Source organism: Wolffia australiana, chromosome 17 (genome assembly GCF_029677425.1).
Source record: "Wolffia australiana isolate 7733 chromosome 17, ASM2967742v1".
Taxonomy (NCBI): domain Eukaryota; kingdom Viridiplantae; phylum Streptophyta; class Magnoliopsida; order Alismatales; family Araceae; genus Wolffia; species Wolffia australiana.
The window spans coordinates 10,767,281-10,785,131 of NC_135851.1; the positions used below are offsets into that span (position 1 = coordinate 10,767,281).

The 17,851-nt window shown below is 40.3% G+C and overlaps 3 protein-coding genes across 6 annotated transcripts; 1 reads left to right on the forward strand and 2 right to left on the reverse strand.

Moving 5' to 3' along the window:
* Positions 1 to 1,143: 1,143 nt before the first annotated feature.
* LOC144714685 (putative sugar phosphate/phosphate translocator At3g11320) lies at positions 1,144 to 6,424 on the reverse strand. The gene is made up of 5 exons (XM_078589466.1): positions 5,779 to 6,424; positions 3,358 to 3,461; positions 2,542 to 2,770; positions 1,500 to 1,693; positions 1,144 to 1,392 (listed from the first exon to the last, which is right to left on the reverse strand). Exons 1-4 carry the CDS (start codon positions 6,235 to 6,237, stop codon positions 1,547 to 1,549), a joined length of 939 nt encoding a protein of 312 aa, XP_078445592.1. The 5' UTR covers positions 6,238 to 6,424; the 3' UTR covers positions 1,144 to 1,392; positions 1,500 to 1,546.
* Positions 6,425 to 8,097: 1,673 nt separating this feature from the next.
* LOC144714686 (nuclear transcription factor Y subunit B-8-like) lies at positions 8,098 to 10,378 on the reverse strand. Of its 4 annotated transcripts, XM_078589468.1 has the most exons (6): positions 10,220 to 10,378; positions 9,870 to 10,115; positions 9,668 to 9,797; positions 9,427 to 9,580; positions 8,594 to 8,642; positions 8,098 to 8,464 (listed from the first exon to the last, which is right to left on the reverse strand). In XM_078589468.1, exons 2-4 carry the CDS (start codon positions 10,100 to 10,102, stop codon positions 9,497 to 9,499), a joined length of 447 nt encoding a protein of 148 aa, XP_078445594.1. In that variant the 5' UTR covers positions 10,103 to 10,115; positions 10,220 to 10,378; the 3' UTR covers positions 8,098 to 8,464; positions 8,594 to 8,642; positions 9,427 to 9,496. The 4 variants fall into 4 exon arrangements, with proteins under 4 accessions (XP_078445594.1, XP_078445593.1, XP_078445595.1 ...); XM_078589467.1 differs by lacking the exon at positions 8,098 to 8,464 and having other exon boundaries at positions 8,478 to 8,642; XM_078589469.1 differs by lacking the exon at positions 8,098 to 8,464 and having other exon boundaries at positions 8,478 to 8,724.
* Positions 10,379 to 10,638: 260 nt separating this feature from the next.
* LOC144714684 (E3 ubiquitin-protein ligase RSL1-like) lies at positions 10,639 to 15,037 on the forward strand. The gene is made up of 3 exons (XM_078589465.1): positions 10,639 to 11,436; positions 13,201 to 13,982; positions 14,765 to 15,037. The coding sequence occupies exons 1-3, from the start codon at positions 10,654 to 10,656 to the stop codon at positions 14,883 to 14,885; spliced, it is 1,686 nt and encodes a 561-aa protein (XP_078445591.1). The 5' UTR covers positions 10,639 to 10,653; the 3' UTR covers positions 14,886 to 15,037.
* Positions 15,038 to 17,851: the final 2,814 nt, after the last annotated feature.

Sequence of the window (17,851 nt, forward strand, 5' to 3'; positions counted from 1 at the left end):
GATTCGAACGCGCAATTGGCTCTGATACCAGCAGTGCTAAAGGCTGTAGCTGATAGCAATGGGGCCAATTTTCATCTTTAAGCAGGAGGTTGTTCATCAATAGTGTGTAGGTGATTGTACAGACAAGTTGGAATTGATTTGTTTATCTCTGGAAGTACACAACAACGTGGTTCTGATGATTTTGAATGTTCATGGAAATCAAAAAAAATTCTCCAACATTAGTTGAGAAATATAAAAGTATTAGTCGGACCACTTTATGTTTCGCAAACATTAACATCTTCTAAATGGCTAAGTATAGACTTTAGTTACAAAATCTTTCAGACTATAAAGTCCACGAGTTAACATTGAGTTTACCCAGGAATTTTCCCTTGAAACGGAGCCATCTTGAAAGTGTTAAAACTCAAACCTGTGGAGTTTACATCAGACTATAAAGTCCACAATGGCAGAAAAAGTATGTAGAAGTCACAACTAATATTATATCTTGAGATTAATCTCCACTGAGCATAAAAAAGAAATGGACTAAATGTTATTGCTGAATCAGCTGTCTAGCTAAGACATAAGACAGGTCATGAACTCGTCTCCAAGAGACAAAAGCAGGTTCTAAATTAACAAAAACAATTGAATATCCAAACTTTCCCGTCTCCAAACTCAAGATTAATCAAGAACTATCTTAACATCAATCTCTATGGCACAGAATCTTCAACCGATCTTCTAATAAACAGCCACTTTCTTTCTATGTTATCTCTTGCTCAACCTTTCATTATATCACATTCATTCTCTCTCTCTCTCTCTCTCTCTCTCTCTATATATATATATATATATATATATATATATATAGTTATTGGGAAATAGATCAAAACGTAATGAGAAAGTCTGTTTCCTTCCGAAGCAATGGCGGAGGTCTCTTCAAATGGATTGGAGGTGATGTGGCCTTGGCGGCAGGGAAAGATCATAAAATTCATGACCTGATTCTCCTTTTTCTCTCTCCACACCAAAGCTTATTATGGACCTATCCCATAAAGGAACGGATTTGATTTGTTGACTCAGTCTCAAAAAACTCAAACAATAAATTTACCTGACATTATTTACCACTCCACAATCTCTCAATCTGGTGGCTTGGATGAACCAAATAACAGCAAGAGAGATAGCAAAAAGAAATTTCTAATATAAAGTACAGTCGACAAATTGAAAAAATATCTCTTTTTTCAAAGGGATTGAAAAAAAAGTTGAAAATAATATCTATGTCAGCTCAGTTTCCAAATAATTTGTAATGATCATCAATTTGCAAGGCACACCTGCTTTATGAGTGACAATTCACATGAAAACTACAGATGGGCACCTGAAATCATCACCTCTCCTTCCCTCTCCCTCTGTCCATCTCCATAGAGAGACCTAAGAACGAGAGAGAAGAAACATTTTTTATGATGGAATTTGCCGTCTCTCTACAAAAGAGAAAATCAAGTAAAAATGAAAATCAAGTAGAAGAGAGAAGAAATAACCTGATGCAAGAACAGACGGCCAAGATGGTCTGCACTGGGAAGTTTCATCACTTGCGCCGCTTCTTCACCTCGCTATACAGAATGACTCCGATGACGGTGAGGGTGTATCCAAGCATCCCCATCACTGAGACCGGATTCCTGAATATTAGAATTGACACTACCACTGCCACAGCTCCTTTGGCATTCCCAAGAACCTACATGAAAAAATACACAAGTAATGTCTACATTTGCACAGTTATGGCAGTCTGTAATACATTCCCTTTTTCATTGCCATGGAGGAGGACGCCTGAGTGTATATTTGGGTATGTTTTGGCTGGTTTCTTATGGAATGCTTATGACCTTATACATTAAAAATCACACTCTCACGGCAGGGTGCAGCTGGACCAACTACAGCCACAGCTGAGCTTGTCATATAGGCACCATGATTAGGCCAATTGAAAAAATAAATTGGTCAGACATGTTTATAAAATGTATATTCAGAATAGTCCGAAAAATAGGTGCGGGAAATATTTTTAGTCAGAAATAATTGAGAGAAACGGGCAGTGAGAGAGCGGTAGAACATACAAAGAACCAGTCACCAAACTGAGAAAGCTAATTAGACAAGTATTGATCCATTTAGGGTTCACGTCAATGATTATGATGATAATGTTAATTTGTCTTCATCAGTTTCCTAGGGCCATCATTGATGGCAAGTTGTCGTCATCATTCGTCCAAGTCACACATGGAATCTGGTAACATTAAAGAAGTTTAGGGATGACGATGACAATAACGAAATCATCCATCAATCATAGGTGTGCAAAAAATGGAGAGGTCTTTTGAAGCAACTGCAATCCATATAGCCAATGAGGATATACTTATAGACGGATAGAAATAGTTTAAAGTCTGCACGGAAAGCCTGACAACTGTAAACATGCAATGCAAATGAAGAGAGATTGGAAGGGGAGAGAGAACCGGTGTCCCGAAACTACAAAATCAAGTTTAGAGGGCAATGTAGCGTGGAATGAGAAAATAATTCGGATACTGATTAGGATTTGGAGAATACCTGAAGAGTCAATGCGCTCGTATGCTTGGTGACGAGAAAATTGGTCAGGTTTACGAAATAGGCCAAGGCAGAATTGAAGAGCAGATACCACACAATCCGATTGTCCTCTCGAGCAAGTGCTAATGTCAGACCAATTACATTATCTTCCATTATCAATGTTGCGGGAAGCAGAAAAACAACAGCAGTAGGTGCCATGTAGAGTAGTAGATTCATCGAATTAAGCTTTTCCCTGTAATACCAACAAATTTTCCATCCGGTAAGTATTAGCTCCTTTTATATTTTCTTTTTTTGAAGAAAGCTCCTTTTATATTTTCATATCAACTTTCTCCGGTGAATGAAAAGAAATAGATTGAAGAACCTCTGTCTGTTAAGCATACACTGACAGAAGATCCTAAGCTGTAAACCTGGTACTCTGAATGCAAACTCTTCATAATCTACTGATATGATATGATTTCATGGCGTAAAGCGAAAATTTACGGCTAATTGTTGTAATTCCTTTCTGAGATGATATCATCGTCTCAATATTCTTAAATCACAAAAGCAAGAGTTTTGTAAAAAGCAGTTTAAACAGAAAGATGAGATTAAAGAATAACAGAAACTATGCATGTTACACTACAGATCTATCCTCACCACCTACGTTGTTGGTCATAGAAATCATGGCCTACAACAGATTTTTCTAATCATGTTCTTCTGAAGATAATTTGATTTCTCGATTCACAAATACTTATGGCCCAAACTTCTGGACCTCTGCCGGAAAAACCTTCTAAATTGAATATTTTGAAGAGAATTAAATTATGATAGTAGAAGAAAAAATACCCTTCAGAAGATAGAAGGATCCCTTGTACAACTGACTTGAGCGCTCTTGCAGCAGTAGCACCAACGCACATCATAAACCCAAACAAATGAAAACTTGGCTCTCCCTGCAGTACCAAATCACAAGCAATAACATAAACAATTAACCTAAAGCCCAAATAAAATAAATTACAGAATGGCTCAAACCAATGATAGTTAACTTCCAAATTTCCACAGATTACCACACTAAAATCAATTAGATCTTACTAGATCAAGGAATGGCGTCTAGGAGATGCATGTTCAGCCGTTATTATCATACTTGCCGACAAATTCATGAAGTAAAAGATTTCAAGAAAAAAATGATTTTGATGAAAGAATGCCCAACAGAATTCATGAAGAAAAGGATTTTTTAAGAAAAAATGACTTAAACAAAAGAATGCCCAAGAGAATTCATGAAGAAACAGATTCCAAGAAAAAATGATTCTAATAAAAGAATGCCCAACAGAATTCATGAAGAAAAAGATTCCAAGGAAAAATGATTTTAATAAAATAACGCCCAACAGGATTCACGAAGAGAAAGATTTGGAGAAAAATTATTTTTCATGAAAGAATGCCCAACAAAATTCATGAGGTAAAATATTTCAAGAAAAAATGATTTTGATGAAAGAATGCCCAACAGAATTCATGAGGTAAAATATTTCAAGAAAAAATGATTTTGATGAAAGAATGCCCAACAGAATTCATGAGGTAAAATATTTCAAGAAAAAAATGACTCTAATAAAAGAATGATCAATGGCAGTCATGAAGAAAAAGTTTCATGAGACAAAATGTGTTTCATGAAAGAATGCCCAACAGAATTCATGAGGTAAAATATTTCAAGAAAAAATGATTTTGATGAAAGAATGCCCAACAGAATTCATGAGGTAAAATATTTCAAGAAAAAATGATTTTGATGAAAGAATGCCCAGAATTCATGAGGTAAAATATTTCAAGAAAAATGATTTTGATGAAAGAATGCCCAACAGAATTCATGAGGTAAAATATTTCAAGAAAAATGATTTTGATGAAAGAATGCCCAACAGAATTCATGAGGTAAAATATTTCAAGAAAAAAATGACTCTAATAAAAGAATGATCAATGGAAGTCATGAAGAAAAAGTTTCATGAGACAAAATGTGTTTGATGAAAGAATGCCCAACAGAATTCATGAGGTAAAATATTTCAAGAAAAAATGATTTTGATGAAAGAATGCCCAACAGAATACATGAGGTAAAATATTTCAAGAAAAAATGATTTTGATGAAAGAATGCCCAACAGAATTCATGAGGTAAAATATTTCAAGAAAAAATGATTTTGATGAAAGAATGCCCAACAGAATTCATGAGGTAAAATATTTCAAGAAAAAATGATTTTGATGAAAGAATGCCCAACAGAATACATGAGGTAAAATATTTCAAGAAAAAATGATTTTGATGAAAGAATGCCCAACAGAATTCATGAGGTAAAATATTTCAAGAAAAAATGATTTTGATGAAAGAATGCCCAACAGAATTCATGAGGTAAAATATTTCAAGAAAAAATGATTTTGATGAAAGAATGCCCAACAGAATTCATGAGGTAAAATATTTCAAGAAAAAAATGACTCTAATAAAAGAATGATCAATGGCAGTCATGAAGAAAAAGTTTCATGAGACAAAATGTGTTTCATGAAAGAATGCCCAACAGAATTCATGAGGTAAAATATTTCAAGAAAAAATGATTTTTGATGAAAGAATGCCCAACAGAATTCATGCGGTAAAATATTTCAAGAAAAAATGATTTTGATGAAAGAATGCCCAACAGAATTCATGAGGTAAAATATTTCAAGAAAAAATGATTTTGATGAAAGAATGCCCAACAGAATTCATGAGGTAAAATATTTCAAGAAAAAATGATTTTGATGAAAGAATGCCCAACAGAATTCATGAGGTAAAATATTTCAAGAAAAAAATGACTCTAATAAAAGAATGGTCAATGGAAGTCATGAAGAAAAAGTTTCAAGAAAAAATGATTTTGATGAAAGAATGCCCAACAGAATTCACGAAGAAAATGATTTTAAGAAAAAAAAAGACTCTTATAAAAGAATGATCAACGGAAGTCATGAAGAAAAAGTTTCAAGAAAAAATGATTCTAATAAAAGAATGCCCAATAGAATTCATGAAGAAAAAGATTCCAAGAAAAAATGATTTTAATAAAACAATGGTTAACAGGATTCATGAAGAGAAAGATTTCGAGACAAGATGTTTTTCTTGAAAGGACACCCAACAGGATCCATGAAGAGAAAGATTTCGAAGCAAAAATGATTTTAATAAAAGAATGTCCAATAGAATTCAAGAAAGCCAATCTGATAAATAAAAAACAACAACAAAAGATGAAGGAAAAAAAAGGCAAGAAGAAGAGGGCAAACCCCGCTGGCAATAATAACACCGGCAACAACAGGTACGAGAGTCGCATACGTAAGCCAGGTCTCGCCCCGAACGGTCAAAATACGAGCAAACACAGCCGTAAAGAACGGCGTAGTCGCCCCAATTGCCTGATTGAACGAAACCGGAAGAAACCGCAGAGATATATTCCCGCTGACGACGGAACCGCAGAAAATGAGACTAAGCGCGGCGATCTTGGCATACTGAACGCGAGATCGAAGGATCTGCAGCGGCACAAGCTTCATCCAGGCAATGGCCAAGTAACTGAGCAGCGAGCAGGCGGACATGTGACACATTGTGAGGAAGATCGGGTACTTGAATCCATAGTTGCTGAGAAGATACTTGTTGAGCAAGAGAACTCCAATGTTGGAAGAATACCACGAGATTACGAGCCCTAGCGTGAACAATTGGCTGCTCGCCTTCCCCTTCACCTTCTCAATCATCCTGCCAAGATCGCCTTCTTCTTCTACCTCTCCTCCTCCTTCGATCTGTTCACCGCTCGCTGGCCCCCATTTCCGCAGCTCTTCTCCCTATCAATGGCGGAAGAGATAGAGAGAGAAAGAGAGAGGAGAAGAGAGAGAGATACAAAGGGAGCTGGCGCCACCTCTTCAACTTGGAGGAGGACGAGATGACAATTAACCCCTATTTTATAGGCGTTCCTTCCTCATTCCAGGAATGCATTCCGCCATCTCTTGATTTAATCCCGGCCGTTGATCTCCGGACGGTGACGAAACTCCGGGGTTCGTAATCCGAGGTGTCGGCATCGTCAACGGGTGACTTTAATGACTCTTCTTTGTCGTCCTCCAATCGATGACGGTTAACGATATAGACGACAACTCCTCATCTCATAGCCAGAAATGTGGAGAGAGAAAGAGAAAGAGAGAGAAAGAGAAATAGAGAGATAGAGAGATAGAGAGATAGAGAGATAGAGAGATAGAGAGATAGAGAGATAGAGAGATAGAGAGATAGAGAGAGAGACAAAGAGAGGAAAGAGAAACAAAGAGAAAGAGAAACAGAGAGAAAGAGAAACAGAGAGAAAGAGAAACAGAGAGAAAGAGAAATAGAGAGAAAGAGAAACAGAGAGAAAGAGAAATAGAGAGAAAGAGAACGAGAGAGAAAGAGAAAGAGAAAGAGAAAGAGAAAGAGAAAGAGAAAGAGAAAGAGAAAGAGAAAGAGAAAGAGAAAGAGAGAGAAAGAGAAATAGAGAGAAAGAGAAATAGAGAGAAAGAGAGAGAAAGAGAAATAGAGAGAAAGAGAGAGAGAGGATATGCTGGGACACAAGACGAAAATATGTAGATGATACGTTCCCTGCTGGGATTGTATGCTCGTACTGACCCTGATGGAATGGACAACACCTTGGGGACGGGGGGGAGAGAAGCTATCGAGAGGAGACAACTACTAGGTGACTCAAATCCCGTCCTCCAACGAGGAGGGCTACATATTTAAAGGGAAATACAAGAGGGAATGGAAAAGACAATAATGCCCCTATAGTCAATGTCATCATCATAGTCGGAGTAGATCGTAACAGTAAAGACGGACGACCAATATCATCGTCAACTGACATTGACGTCGTTTATCCGTCATCAAAGACGACATCGCGACTTTCAGACTCAGAGTAAGAAAGAAAAGTCACGACCATCTCCTGTCAGTCCTGCCCGAAGCTCATCCCTGATCGCCGCCACTCATCGTTATGAAGTCAAAAAATTGCGAGACAGCATGACATATGACTTTAGGAGTGAAAATTATAGTGCAGGGACATGTGACGGGACAATTTTTTTATCCTGGGACAAAACCGTCCTGTTCAAATGTATGTACGAAATTCGGGCCGAAAATTCAGGACAAAAATTCCTCTTGGGGACCACGGGACGGGATGATTTTCATCCCGTGGGACAAAAAAACCATTTGTCCGGAGGTATCGGACGATGGACGGACGAATCTGGATGAAAAACTGCTGGATTCACATCTAACGGCTGAGATGTAGCCACGTGGCCTCGCTATGACAATTTGCATCAAAGTCCCAATATTTCACGCGCGTGCAAACTGATACCGCTCAGAAATAATTGTACATATGTCTATTAGCATTCTCTCTCCTCTGTATTTCCCTAAAAAACTTAGAAAAATATATATTTATATATTAAAATATAAAACGGATTTTTTTTCGTCCGGGATGAGGGACCGAATGGTTTTTTCCCTCGAGGACTGGACGGTAGAGTTTTTGTAACGTCGTCCTGCCCTTTGTCCCTGCACAGAATCCGGACATCAGACGGGACAAAAAATTCGTCCCATCCCATCTATCATCCACGTCAGGGCAATCCGGAACTATAGTGAAGATGAATCAATGTTAATTCAAAAGAGACCTTCTATGGACTTTGGCATGTTGGACTACAGAGTCCTAGCTAATCACGAATAATTCTGCAAGGCATGACTTCAGGAGCAATGAAACATCCTCGCGTCGCAAGTTTACGATCGGCTTTGAGGAAGCATGCCAGTTTCCGAAAGAGTCCGCGGTGCCAGTGGCATAAGATCTATCCAAAAGTCATGCCTTCGCTTCTTAGGTCCCACGACGAGCGCCGAGAAGGAATGGACGCGACGTAGCATGTGCTGCATTTATCTCAACCATGGATACTTTCATCCGGCTCAGGTTCTTGCACGATGGGCCAGGTTGAAGGGCTGATAATATTAGTACAAGGGAATAATTCAGTGGTTACATAAGGTACATACGACAGTTTATACACGTACACAATAGGCTACATGGGATAATGGGCCGCATTAGACAAGCAAGGCCCAATTAGATCCTACCTCCGGATCCGTTGAGGTAGTGCCCATGAGGTTGCATCATCTCAGCGCCCTGCCCAAAAAAGAAAATGGCAGTTTTATTTGTGGTTTGATCTTACCTATTTTCCTCGTCCTCATTGAGACGTAACCAGAACCTGATCATAATTAGGTCAAGATAAGAGATAAGCTCGTGATGAATTAATTATCTGAACTTTTTCCTTGAAAAATCTGTCAACATAAACTGTTGTCTTTGGGTAAATTCCACTGCAGTCAGTTTAAAATATAATAGAAGCATAAATGAAGAGAATAACTAAATGAAAGTGTACTAGGACGAAGAAAAATATTTGACATTTCTAGAAAAATAATAGTCAGTTTAAAAATATTATATTTCTTGAAGAGCATGCCATTGGTTCACTTAAAAAAAAAAGGAAGCCCAAATCATGAAACACGGGAAATAGATAAAACTTTTGAATAGTATTGGTTAATTCATGCGCATAACCGTTTCTTTCATCTTGTGGGAATCTTTAAATAAACATGTGTGTTTATATATATTTCTAGAAGAAAAAAATATTTTGAATAAAAAATCTTTAAACAAAAAAATTCTGCCCGGAAGTTCCTTTTTTTAATCAATCATCATGTCCAGGATGAAAGGAAATGGGCATTTGGAAGGAAATGGGAATATAAAGACATACGATTGCCTTATAATCAATGCATGTCCATTAAAAATGAAAACAAACAAAAAAACAAAATAGGCATGCAGAAAGAACACAATAAAACATCTATTCAAAATCCGAACTACGGTGGCATATGTGCAATATAGGAAGAACAGATAGAAGAAAGAAGGAAATCAGTACAACCTGCGACCCAGAGAGAGATAAATTCCCACTTTGGGAAGCACTTCCTTCTTTCTTCCCAGATCCTTTTGCATCACCCTGCAAGAAATGAATCAGCAACAGAAGTTTTCGAAAAAATTGACTGAATAAATGGCAACCATCCGGCTATTACCTCCACCTGCAATTCAACAAGCAGAAATCTAATCAGATTAAACTAGGAAAAAAATAGAAGGAAAAAGATGGGTTAGAACGAAAAACTTACAACCTCTCGGTACTTCTGGAGGTAGATTTTAAGCGGTTCGATGTAGTCCTCAAACCCTAGAGTGGCCATCGCCCAGAGCAGATCATCCCCGTTGATCGTCTTGCGCTTCTCCCTCTGACATTTATCACTCGCCCTGCTCGAAAACCAGACCCAAACGATGAATTTTTCGAAAAAACCAACTAATTAGCTCAAGACAAGATCCCACTCGCTGGTGATGAAGCTGATGAACTCGGAAACACACTCCTGGACGGTCTCCTTGGCGTCCTTGGCGATCTTGGCGTTGGCAGGGAGCGCCTTCTTCATAATCCTGCTGATGTTCGCGATGGGTAGGAACCGATCCTGCTCTCGAACGTTCGATTGGGGGCTGCCCTCGCCGCCGTAGTCGTGGCTACCTCCCGCGTCAGGGCTTGACTGACCCGCGGCCGAGAGCTCGGCCATCTCGCAACCAGCCCTGAATCCATTTCCCCCCAAGAGAACTGTTACCCAAAACCCCCAAAACCCTGAATTTCCCAATTCCCGAATCCGAATTCCGAGATCAGAGGGGCGAATCTTCACCTGGAATCGCGAAATTTGTAAAATTTTGGCGCGCGCGTGGAGTGGGGAGGAACACGAACGACGCACGGCGACCTTGGCGCGAGATCGGACGCTGGAGAAAGAGGGAGAGCGAGACGACTGCGATGAAAGCTTCTTCTCGCTGTCTCTTCTATCCGCGCCGTCCATTCTATCTATACGCCTCTCGCTCGGCGGTCGCCGAGAAAGTTGTCACGTGGCGTTATCCTGCCCGTTGGTTTTAAGCCATGGGCCTGAAAAGGCCCACTATGGATCTCGATCCGCCTCGCCACGTGGCTTTATCCTGCCCGTTGGTTCTTAACCCCGTTGGGCTTGCTCTCTGGGATCAGAAGGCCCGCTATGGAGGTCGATCCACGTGGATACATCGTGGCCGTTGGTTTTAACCTTATTGGGCTCTGTCCTGGTACAGAAGGCCCACTATGGAACTCAAAAACGGGTATAAATACTCGAGTGTAACGGTCTTTGCTTGTCTCGCCGCTTCGTATGAACTGCCTGCTGGGTTCAACCCGAGCTCTGCCATGGAGGTGGATCAATCCGATGATCTGATCGAGATCCAGCGCGGAGAGCTGATGCACGCCAGTCAACAGATGTCCGACATGGTTCTAGCGAATCGCTTGCAGATCGAGGAGGCGATCGTAGCCTCTCTCGCCGTTCAGAAGCTTAAATCAAAGCTTCTCCCGTTTGATGAAGAACCTGTGCATTTGGAGGAAGAAGAAGACGCCATTTTCGGTCTGGAAGTCCAGAGCAAGGAGCTAGAACGCGCCATTGAAGAGCACAGAGACGCGGTCTTCTGCCAGACGGAGATGCAACGGATTTCTCTTGAGCTTCGTCGCCAGGCTCACGACGCGAAGTTCGCTCGTGAACTCGCGCTAATTCCAGAGGATGAGTGGCGGAACACCGGAAACTTCGTGCAGAAGCCGATGGAGACGGTTTCGGCTGAGGAAGAGGAGCATTTTAGGCTGTATTTCAAGGGATTATGTGAAGCAATGCCAGGATCTGCTGAATACGTCACGGCCGTTGGTGTTGCGATTTGCGATCCTCGTGGTAATCAAATACTGAAGATGCAGACGCCTACGATCGGGCCGAGGGTTGGCGGTGAGATTGTGGAGATTCGTGCGCTGATCGAAGGCGTCAATGCCGCTATCTCTTTAGATTTGAAGACTCTGGATATCTTCTTTCAGCACACAGCGCTTTTCAATCACGTGAGTGTGAATTTCTGAACCTGTACTCATTTTTTCCTGTGTTATGGTTGCATTTATTTCATATCATCGTTTGAGATTGCACTTCTTCTCTCATAATGGCGGAATAAATTCAGATACCTTTGTTGCCAAAAAAAGGATATCTGAACAGTGATTTTTATTCAATTTCCTATCCGCAGTTGAGAAGATTCTGTCATCTTCATTTGAGATTTATTCCTTTCTGTTTAAACTCAAGTTCCAGCGTGAGAGGGACCATTGAAGGAATGCGTTTACTGATTGTAGTCCTGCATTTCTTTTCTTATTTCCATTTGTAAACCACAATGACCTGACTTTCAGGCATCATTTATCATTAATTTTATTCGTCATTCTCGTTTATTTCATTGTTTAACGAAAACCACACGAACTGTGTTTGGGTGTCAGAACTCTCACTCTCGTTAGGTTCCAGTGTATCGATATTCAATTATCTGAACCATAGTTAATAAAACCTTCTCGTCAAGATCAAGTGGATGGTTTGTGGAGTGACCGAAATTTTCTGATATTTCTGTCTCTATTTCTGAAAACTCTTCAAAATGTCACATTTGTCCTTCAGTTGATTATTCAAACCGACAGATTAAAGATGATTACCCGTGTCTCTTCTACTTGCTTGGATTCCAGAGATTTTCATACAAGTAGAAAATGATATTCATAACGAAAGATTAGACTAAACGCAGATCAAATAAGCTCAGGTTTATAGTGCACGGACGTGGACGGATGGTTTTTTCATTCTGGGGACAAAGAACTGTTTCGTCCAGGCCCTTGGATATTTGACAGCGGACGGGATGTTTTTGTTGTTTTGGGACGAAAAAACCGTCCCGTCCTCAAGCATTGGGCAGGACCAGGGACAAATGAGCTAAAGTTTCATTTTATTATTTTTAAATCTTAGTGTCTACAGTTTCCATCCTGGATGCCAAACAGAATTGGGATGCCAAGGGTGTGCTAATTATAATTCCGGACCGTCCCGGACATGGACGATGGACGGGACAGGACAAATCTCGTCCCATCCGACGTCTGTATTTAGTGCAGGGACGAAGGACGGGACAAATTGTTGTCCCGTCCAGGGGAAAAACCGTCCCACCCCTCGTCCCGGATGAAAAAAAACCCGTTTTATATTTTTGATATATTAATATTGATTTTTCTAAGTTTTTTAGGGAAATACAAAGGAGAGAGAATGCAAAGGGACATATGTACAATTATTTCTGAGCGGCGTCAATCTGCATGCGCCTAAAAGTACAGGGACTTTAATGCAAATTGTCATAGCGAGGCCACGTGGCTACACCTCAACCGTCAGATGTGAATCCGGCAGTTTTTCTTCCAGATTTGTCCGTCCATCGTCCTAGACCACCGGACGGACGGTTTTTTGTCCCACCGTCCCGTCCAGTGGTCCGCGGGACAAATTTTCGTCCCGAATTTCATCCAAACCCTTGGACGAGACGATTTTTTCGTCACGGGACGAAAAAATCGTCCCGTCCACGTCCTGTGCTATAGTGCTAGTTTCCCAACAGAATGGTTCTGGATGGGATGGTCCTGGACTGGACAGGGTGGGATGACCCCAACAAATGTGACGTGGGAGGGGATGAAAACCATCCCCAACCATCCAGTGTCCCTGTCCTGGACGATCATGCACTATAGTTGCAATGCTTGTTGTTCTATAGATAGGTTCTATCTATTCTTTACTTTCAAGAGGACATTTCAAATATAAAAGGTACAATATTTTTTGTTCATGGGCAGATTACAGGGAAATGGGGGGTGAAGCAGCGAAACGTCTCGGAGGCATTAGAAGAGGCAGTCAATGCTCTCAATAAGCTGAAATCCCACAGCATGTTCCTGGTCCCTCGCCAGGACATACCTTTCGTGTTCCGGCTGGCCAGAGATGCCGTTGACTCGTTCCTCCAAAAGTCAACTCTACATAGAGTCAACGCCGGGGTCAAAGAGAACTGCCCGATCTGCCTAGAAGACGTTGACCCGGAGGGCATCTTCCAGGTCATCGGATGCAACCACCGTTTCTGCTTCTCGTGCATGTGTCAGCACGTCGAGGTGAAGCTCCTCGACGGGTTTCTTCCCTGCTGCCCTTCGGAGGGCTGCAAGACTGGGCTGACTGTGGATGAGCCGTTGACTTATCTGACCCCAAAGCTAGCAGAGACCTTGGCTCAGCGCCTGGCGGAGGCGGCGATCCCGGCCGACGAGAAGGTCTACTGCCCGTACCCTCGGTGCTCAGCGCTGATGGCGAGGGGCGAGGCACGCCGGCTCGAGGGAGGGTCATCGTCTAGGGGGGTGGCGCGGGAGGATGTGGGGCTGAGGCAGTGCCTGGTCTGTAAGGGGCTCTTCTGTCTTGTGTGCAGGGTGCCATGGCACCATGGGATGTCGTGCGAGGGGTACCAGTGGAACAGTCGTCAGTTGCATGGGGAGGAAGCGAGGGTGGAGCAGCTCGCCAGGGCTCACATGTGGCGGCGCTGCGTCAAGTGTAGTCACATGATCGAGCTTGCTTCTGGCTGCTTCCACGTCTCCTGCAAGTGCGGATTCTCTCTCTCTCTCTTTCTGTTTTGCTCTCTGTCTTTCTCTCTCTTGATCTCTCTCTCTCTATCTCTCTTTGCTCTCTCTCTCTTGTTGTCTCTCTCTCTCTTTTTCTCTGTTTTGCTCTCTCTTCCTCTTTCTCTCTGTCACTCTCTGTTGCTATCTCTCTCTACATCTGTCTCTCTGTCTCTCTTTTGCTCTCTTCATCCGTCTCTTTCTCTCTCTCACTCTCTTTTTTGCTCCCTCTCTTGCTCTGTGTTCTCTTTCCTCTCTCTCCCTCTGTGTTCTCTTTTGCATTTTCTCCCACTTTATCTCTCTTTTTTACTCTCTATTTTGATTTACCTCTCTCTCTCACCTCTTCCTATCCTCTCTCTCTCTTCTCTCTCCCCAACCCTCTCTCTCTGCCCCACTGTCCATGTTTCTCCTTGTCTCTACCTCTGTCCATCATCCCCTCTGCCACTATCCATCTATCTCTCTCTCTATCTCTTCTCGTCTCTCTCTCTCTATGTTTATGCACCACTGTCCATGTTTCTCCTTATCTCTACCTCTGTCCATCTTCCCCTCTGCCAATATCCATCTATGTCTCTCTCTATCTCTTCTCGTCTCTCTCTCTATGTTTAAGCACCACTGTCCATGTTTCTCAGTATTTCCTGCACTTTCTTTTCTCCTCTGCCACCAAGTATTTTCTTTTCTTCTCCCTCTCTCTTCCCTACCATTGTCTTGTACCTTCCTCTCTTTACATGTGCCCATGGCAGAAATAATAATTTAGTATTATTGATAGGTGTGGGTACGAGTTCTGCTATAACTGCGGAGCAGAGTGGAAGAAGAAGAAACAGACGTGCAGGTGTCCGTCATGGGTGGAGGAAAACATTCTCTACGGTGAACAAGGAAGACGACGGTAGAGGCAGGTATGAATTCCACCTTTGATGATGATTGCTCCTCTTTTGAATCTGAATTCTGATTTCTGAGGCTGATGTGCATCATGATGGGCCCATTGTGTTCTAAACCTGGATTATACTTGCAAAGTAATTGCTGAAAGGTAGATTTCATGAAAGAGTCCATTAAACTCCTCGCACCTTCTAGAAAGAGTGGTGGAGATTGGCAGGTCATTTATTGGTGACCCAAATTGTCAATTACATAAATAAAATACGATATTAATTGATATGTGTTTGTGTTGATAAGCCTAGAATGTGTTTTTGATTCATGTCAATTATTCGTGTTGTTTAATTCTAGACTTATGCAATAATATTTATGTTTCTCCCGTTTTCAAGTTATGTAAAGTGTTGAGTGAGAAAGGATCGATCCTTGTGTAGGCTAATACTTAAGAGAGAGAGAGAGAGAGAGAGAGAGAGGAAGAGATGATATAATGAGATGGTAATCCAGGCTGACCAAAATTTTATCTTCAGGGTGATGACTTCATGAGGGAAATATAAGAATGGTAGAAAGAATCTAGGTTTTGAACCTCCTCGAAGGATCAAAACCTAAGTTGAGAGAGAGAATGAACGATAGAGTTGTACCCTCTTGACCTCTCTCTCTCTTGGAGGGCAAGATCCAGAATATCAGATGACCAGAAAGGGCAAGGAGTATATCAGAATATTTGAATATTTTTCTTGTAATTTTGTATGCATTCTTGAATGTGATGATGCTCTTCCCAAATAGTCTCCCCTATATCTTGAATATTCTCCCCATGCTTGGCATTTTGTTAAAAAAACTAGAAGAGAATCAAGAAGGGAAGGTTAGCTCTCTAAATCAATCCAAGAAATGTGATAAATTTTGACTTCAAAAACATGTTGTGTCCTTCTTGGTCAACTATAGTTGAAGCAAGTGAGAAGTGTTTTTTTATTTCTTTTAATAGCATCATTTTATCAATCCAGCATTGTGGATGAAAAGAGGATGAAAAACCGATGCTACCCTAAAAAATTTTGGGTCGACTCGGTGGCTGAATCTTGGAGGAACCAATCATTCGATACGAAGAGTTTGTCAATTAACCCATGGTATGTGGACAACTGTCAAATAGAATCACTCTTGATTTTGCAAAAAAATAATGGCTTTAATAAATCTAAAGGTATTGTCTTGAGTAAAAATGTACTCTCTTGGTGAATCCCTCATAGTCAGAGAATTTCAAAAAATATAAAATTCCATAAAAATCTCTACAAGACAATACCTTTATTTTTATAATTCAAAATATTCTTTTTCTAACTTGTAAAATTTATTTCGTGATGAATCTAATGTTATAAAATTGGAAAAAATATCAAAAATTATGGAAAATTTATAAAATATGCTGATGGTTATTTTAACCAATTTAAAACATGATAACATACAACTATAAATATCTTAATATCATATGTTTATGAATGATGCATGTTATTGTGTTCTAATTTGCATGCTATCATATGTTATGTTAAGTTAAAAATTATAATATCTTATTAAGAGTTAATAGTATGATTGATTCATTGACTGGAGTGGTACATGTGCCTATATGTCATATGCATAATGTCCATAAGATGTTTGAGAACATACTTAAAACTGTGGGGTTTTATTAAAATTTATATTTTCCATGAAGATCATTAAGTTCTAGGAGAAAATTTTGAGTTCTATGATCTCGACCTTGACAACACAATAATTCCTTCCTATGGAAGACTTAAAATGGAATCATAACGACATTAACAAAAACACAAATGAATCGCCTCTGCACATATCGCGTTTGTGATTTTTCAATCTTCGAGCGAGTTGTGAAGAGTTTCTCATGGGTGCAGTCCCTAGAAGTATCCACGCAATCCTCGGCGCATCGAATTTCCTCCTTTGCCTTGACGAGCTATATTCTGTTGTCATCATTACAATCTCCTGTTGGCATCGAGAATGGAGACGAGTTAAGGAAAGAAGGTGAAGGCCTCTGAAAAATTGTGACCTAGGTGAACTTTTTTAGGGCCTTCTCCTATTTATATTTAGTGGGTAGTATTTATAAAAATCCCCCAAAATTGACGTATATCTTCCAATGTCTAAAAGATCATTCGTGTGTGACCCTCTTGGCCAATGTATCAGTCTAATTAACGACATCATTGGCCCAATCGCATTTATTGGGATTCCAAATCAATTAAATATATCATCATATCAATTAATTAATATCAGATGTGTGGAACCTAATCAATAGGAGAAGTCTCAGGCCGTGGGGCTCTAAAAGATACAAATGAGTGTGTATTGACTCACTCATGGATCATGTCCATCATTGTTTATAGTGTAACATTGTCCCTCGTATGCTTGACGCTCCAAGGACAGCTTAGGGTATGGTCAAGTGTTAAACCTTATTCAGTCACCCGAGTTGGTATTAAAGTATTCAGAAATCATTGAAGAGCTCTTCTCTTATATTTCACTATTTTGTCTAAGGACTTCATTGTATCATCTTCCTAAAGTTGTATCCTCTTATATCGAGGGTGGATGATCCTGACCACTCAATCATCTTTCTGAACTTCTTGATATATGATAGGCGTAAAATTAGGGGTAAAATTACATCGTTGTGAGATTGAGTTTAATTAATAATATGTATAAACCTTTACTCATAAAATAATTTGTTTAGTTAGTGATGAGTAAGTATTGTCTCACTGGGGACGGATATTGGGGAAAGAGCTCTCTCTATCGAGTGAATTTGAGAAGGTGAGAAGGATTACATATAACTTAAGGGATAGTGAATGCAAGAAGATAGAATAACGATAAATGTAGTAGTAATTTAAGAAGATGGGATGAGTATAGTTCTAGTAATGGATCGTTATCAAGCTAGTAAAGAGCACCCATTATTTATCGTCAGCATCTCCACATTAATAGCTACAGGGCTGACCATACTCATCGTATGAGTGAGGCTAAATAGTATTAT

Bases quoted from the DNA above. Each gene is read 5' to 3' on its own strand.
- LOC144714685 (XM_078589466.1), bottom strand. From the start codon at position 6,237: ATGATTGAGAAGGTGAAGGGGAAGGCGAGCAGCCAATTGTTCACGCTA. The intron at 3,462-5,778 runs GTTTGCCCTCTT...TTGGTACTGCAG, and splicing joins GTGTTATTATTGCCAGCGGG to GGAGAGCCAAGTTTTCATTT. The intron at 2,771-3,357 runs GTATTTTTTCTT...TTGGTATTACAG, and splicing joins ATCCTTCTATCTTCTGAAGG to GGAAAAGCTTAATTCGATGA.
- LOC144714686 (XM_078589468.1), bottom strand. From the start codon at position 10,102: ATGGCCGAGCTCTCGGCCGCGGGTCAGTCAAGCCCTGACGCGGGAGGT. The intron at 9,798-9,869 runs GTGGGATCTTGT...GTTTTCGAGCAG, and splicing joins ATCAGCTTCATCACCAGCGA to GGCGAGTGATAAATGTCAGA. The intron at 9,581-9,667 runs GTTGTAAGTTTT...GTTGAATTGCAG, and splicing joins ACCTCCAGAAGTACCGAGAG to GTGGAGGTAATAGCCGGATG.
- LOC144714684 (XM_078589465.1), top strand. From the start codon at position 10,654: ATGGAACTCAAAAACGGGTATAAATACTCGAGTGTAACGGTCTTTGCT. The intron at 11,437-13,200 runs GTGAGTGTGAAT...GTTCATGGGCAG, and splicing joins ACACAGCGCTTTTCAATCAC to ATTACAGGGAAATGGGGGGT. The intron at 13,983-14,764 runs GTGCGGATTCTC...TATTATTGATAG, and splicing joins TGCTTCCACGTCTCCTGCAA to GTGTGGGTACGAGTTCTGCT.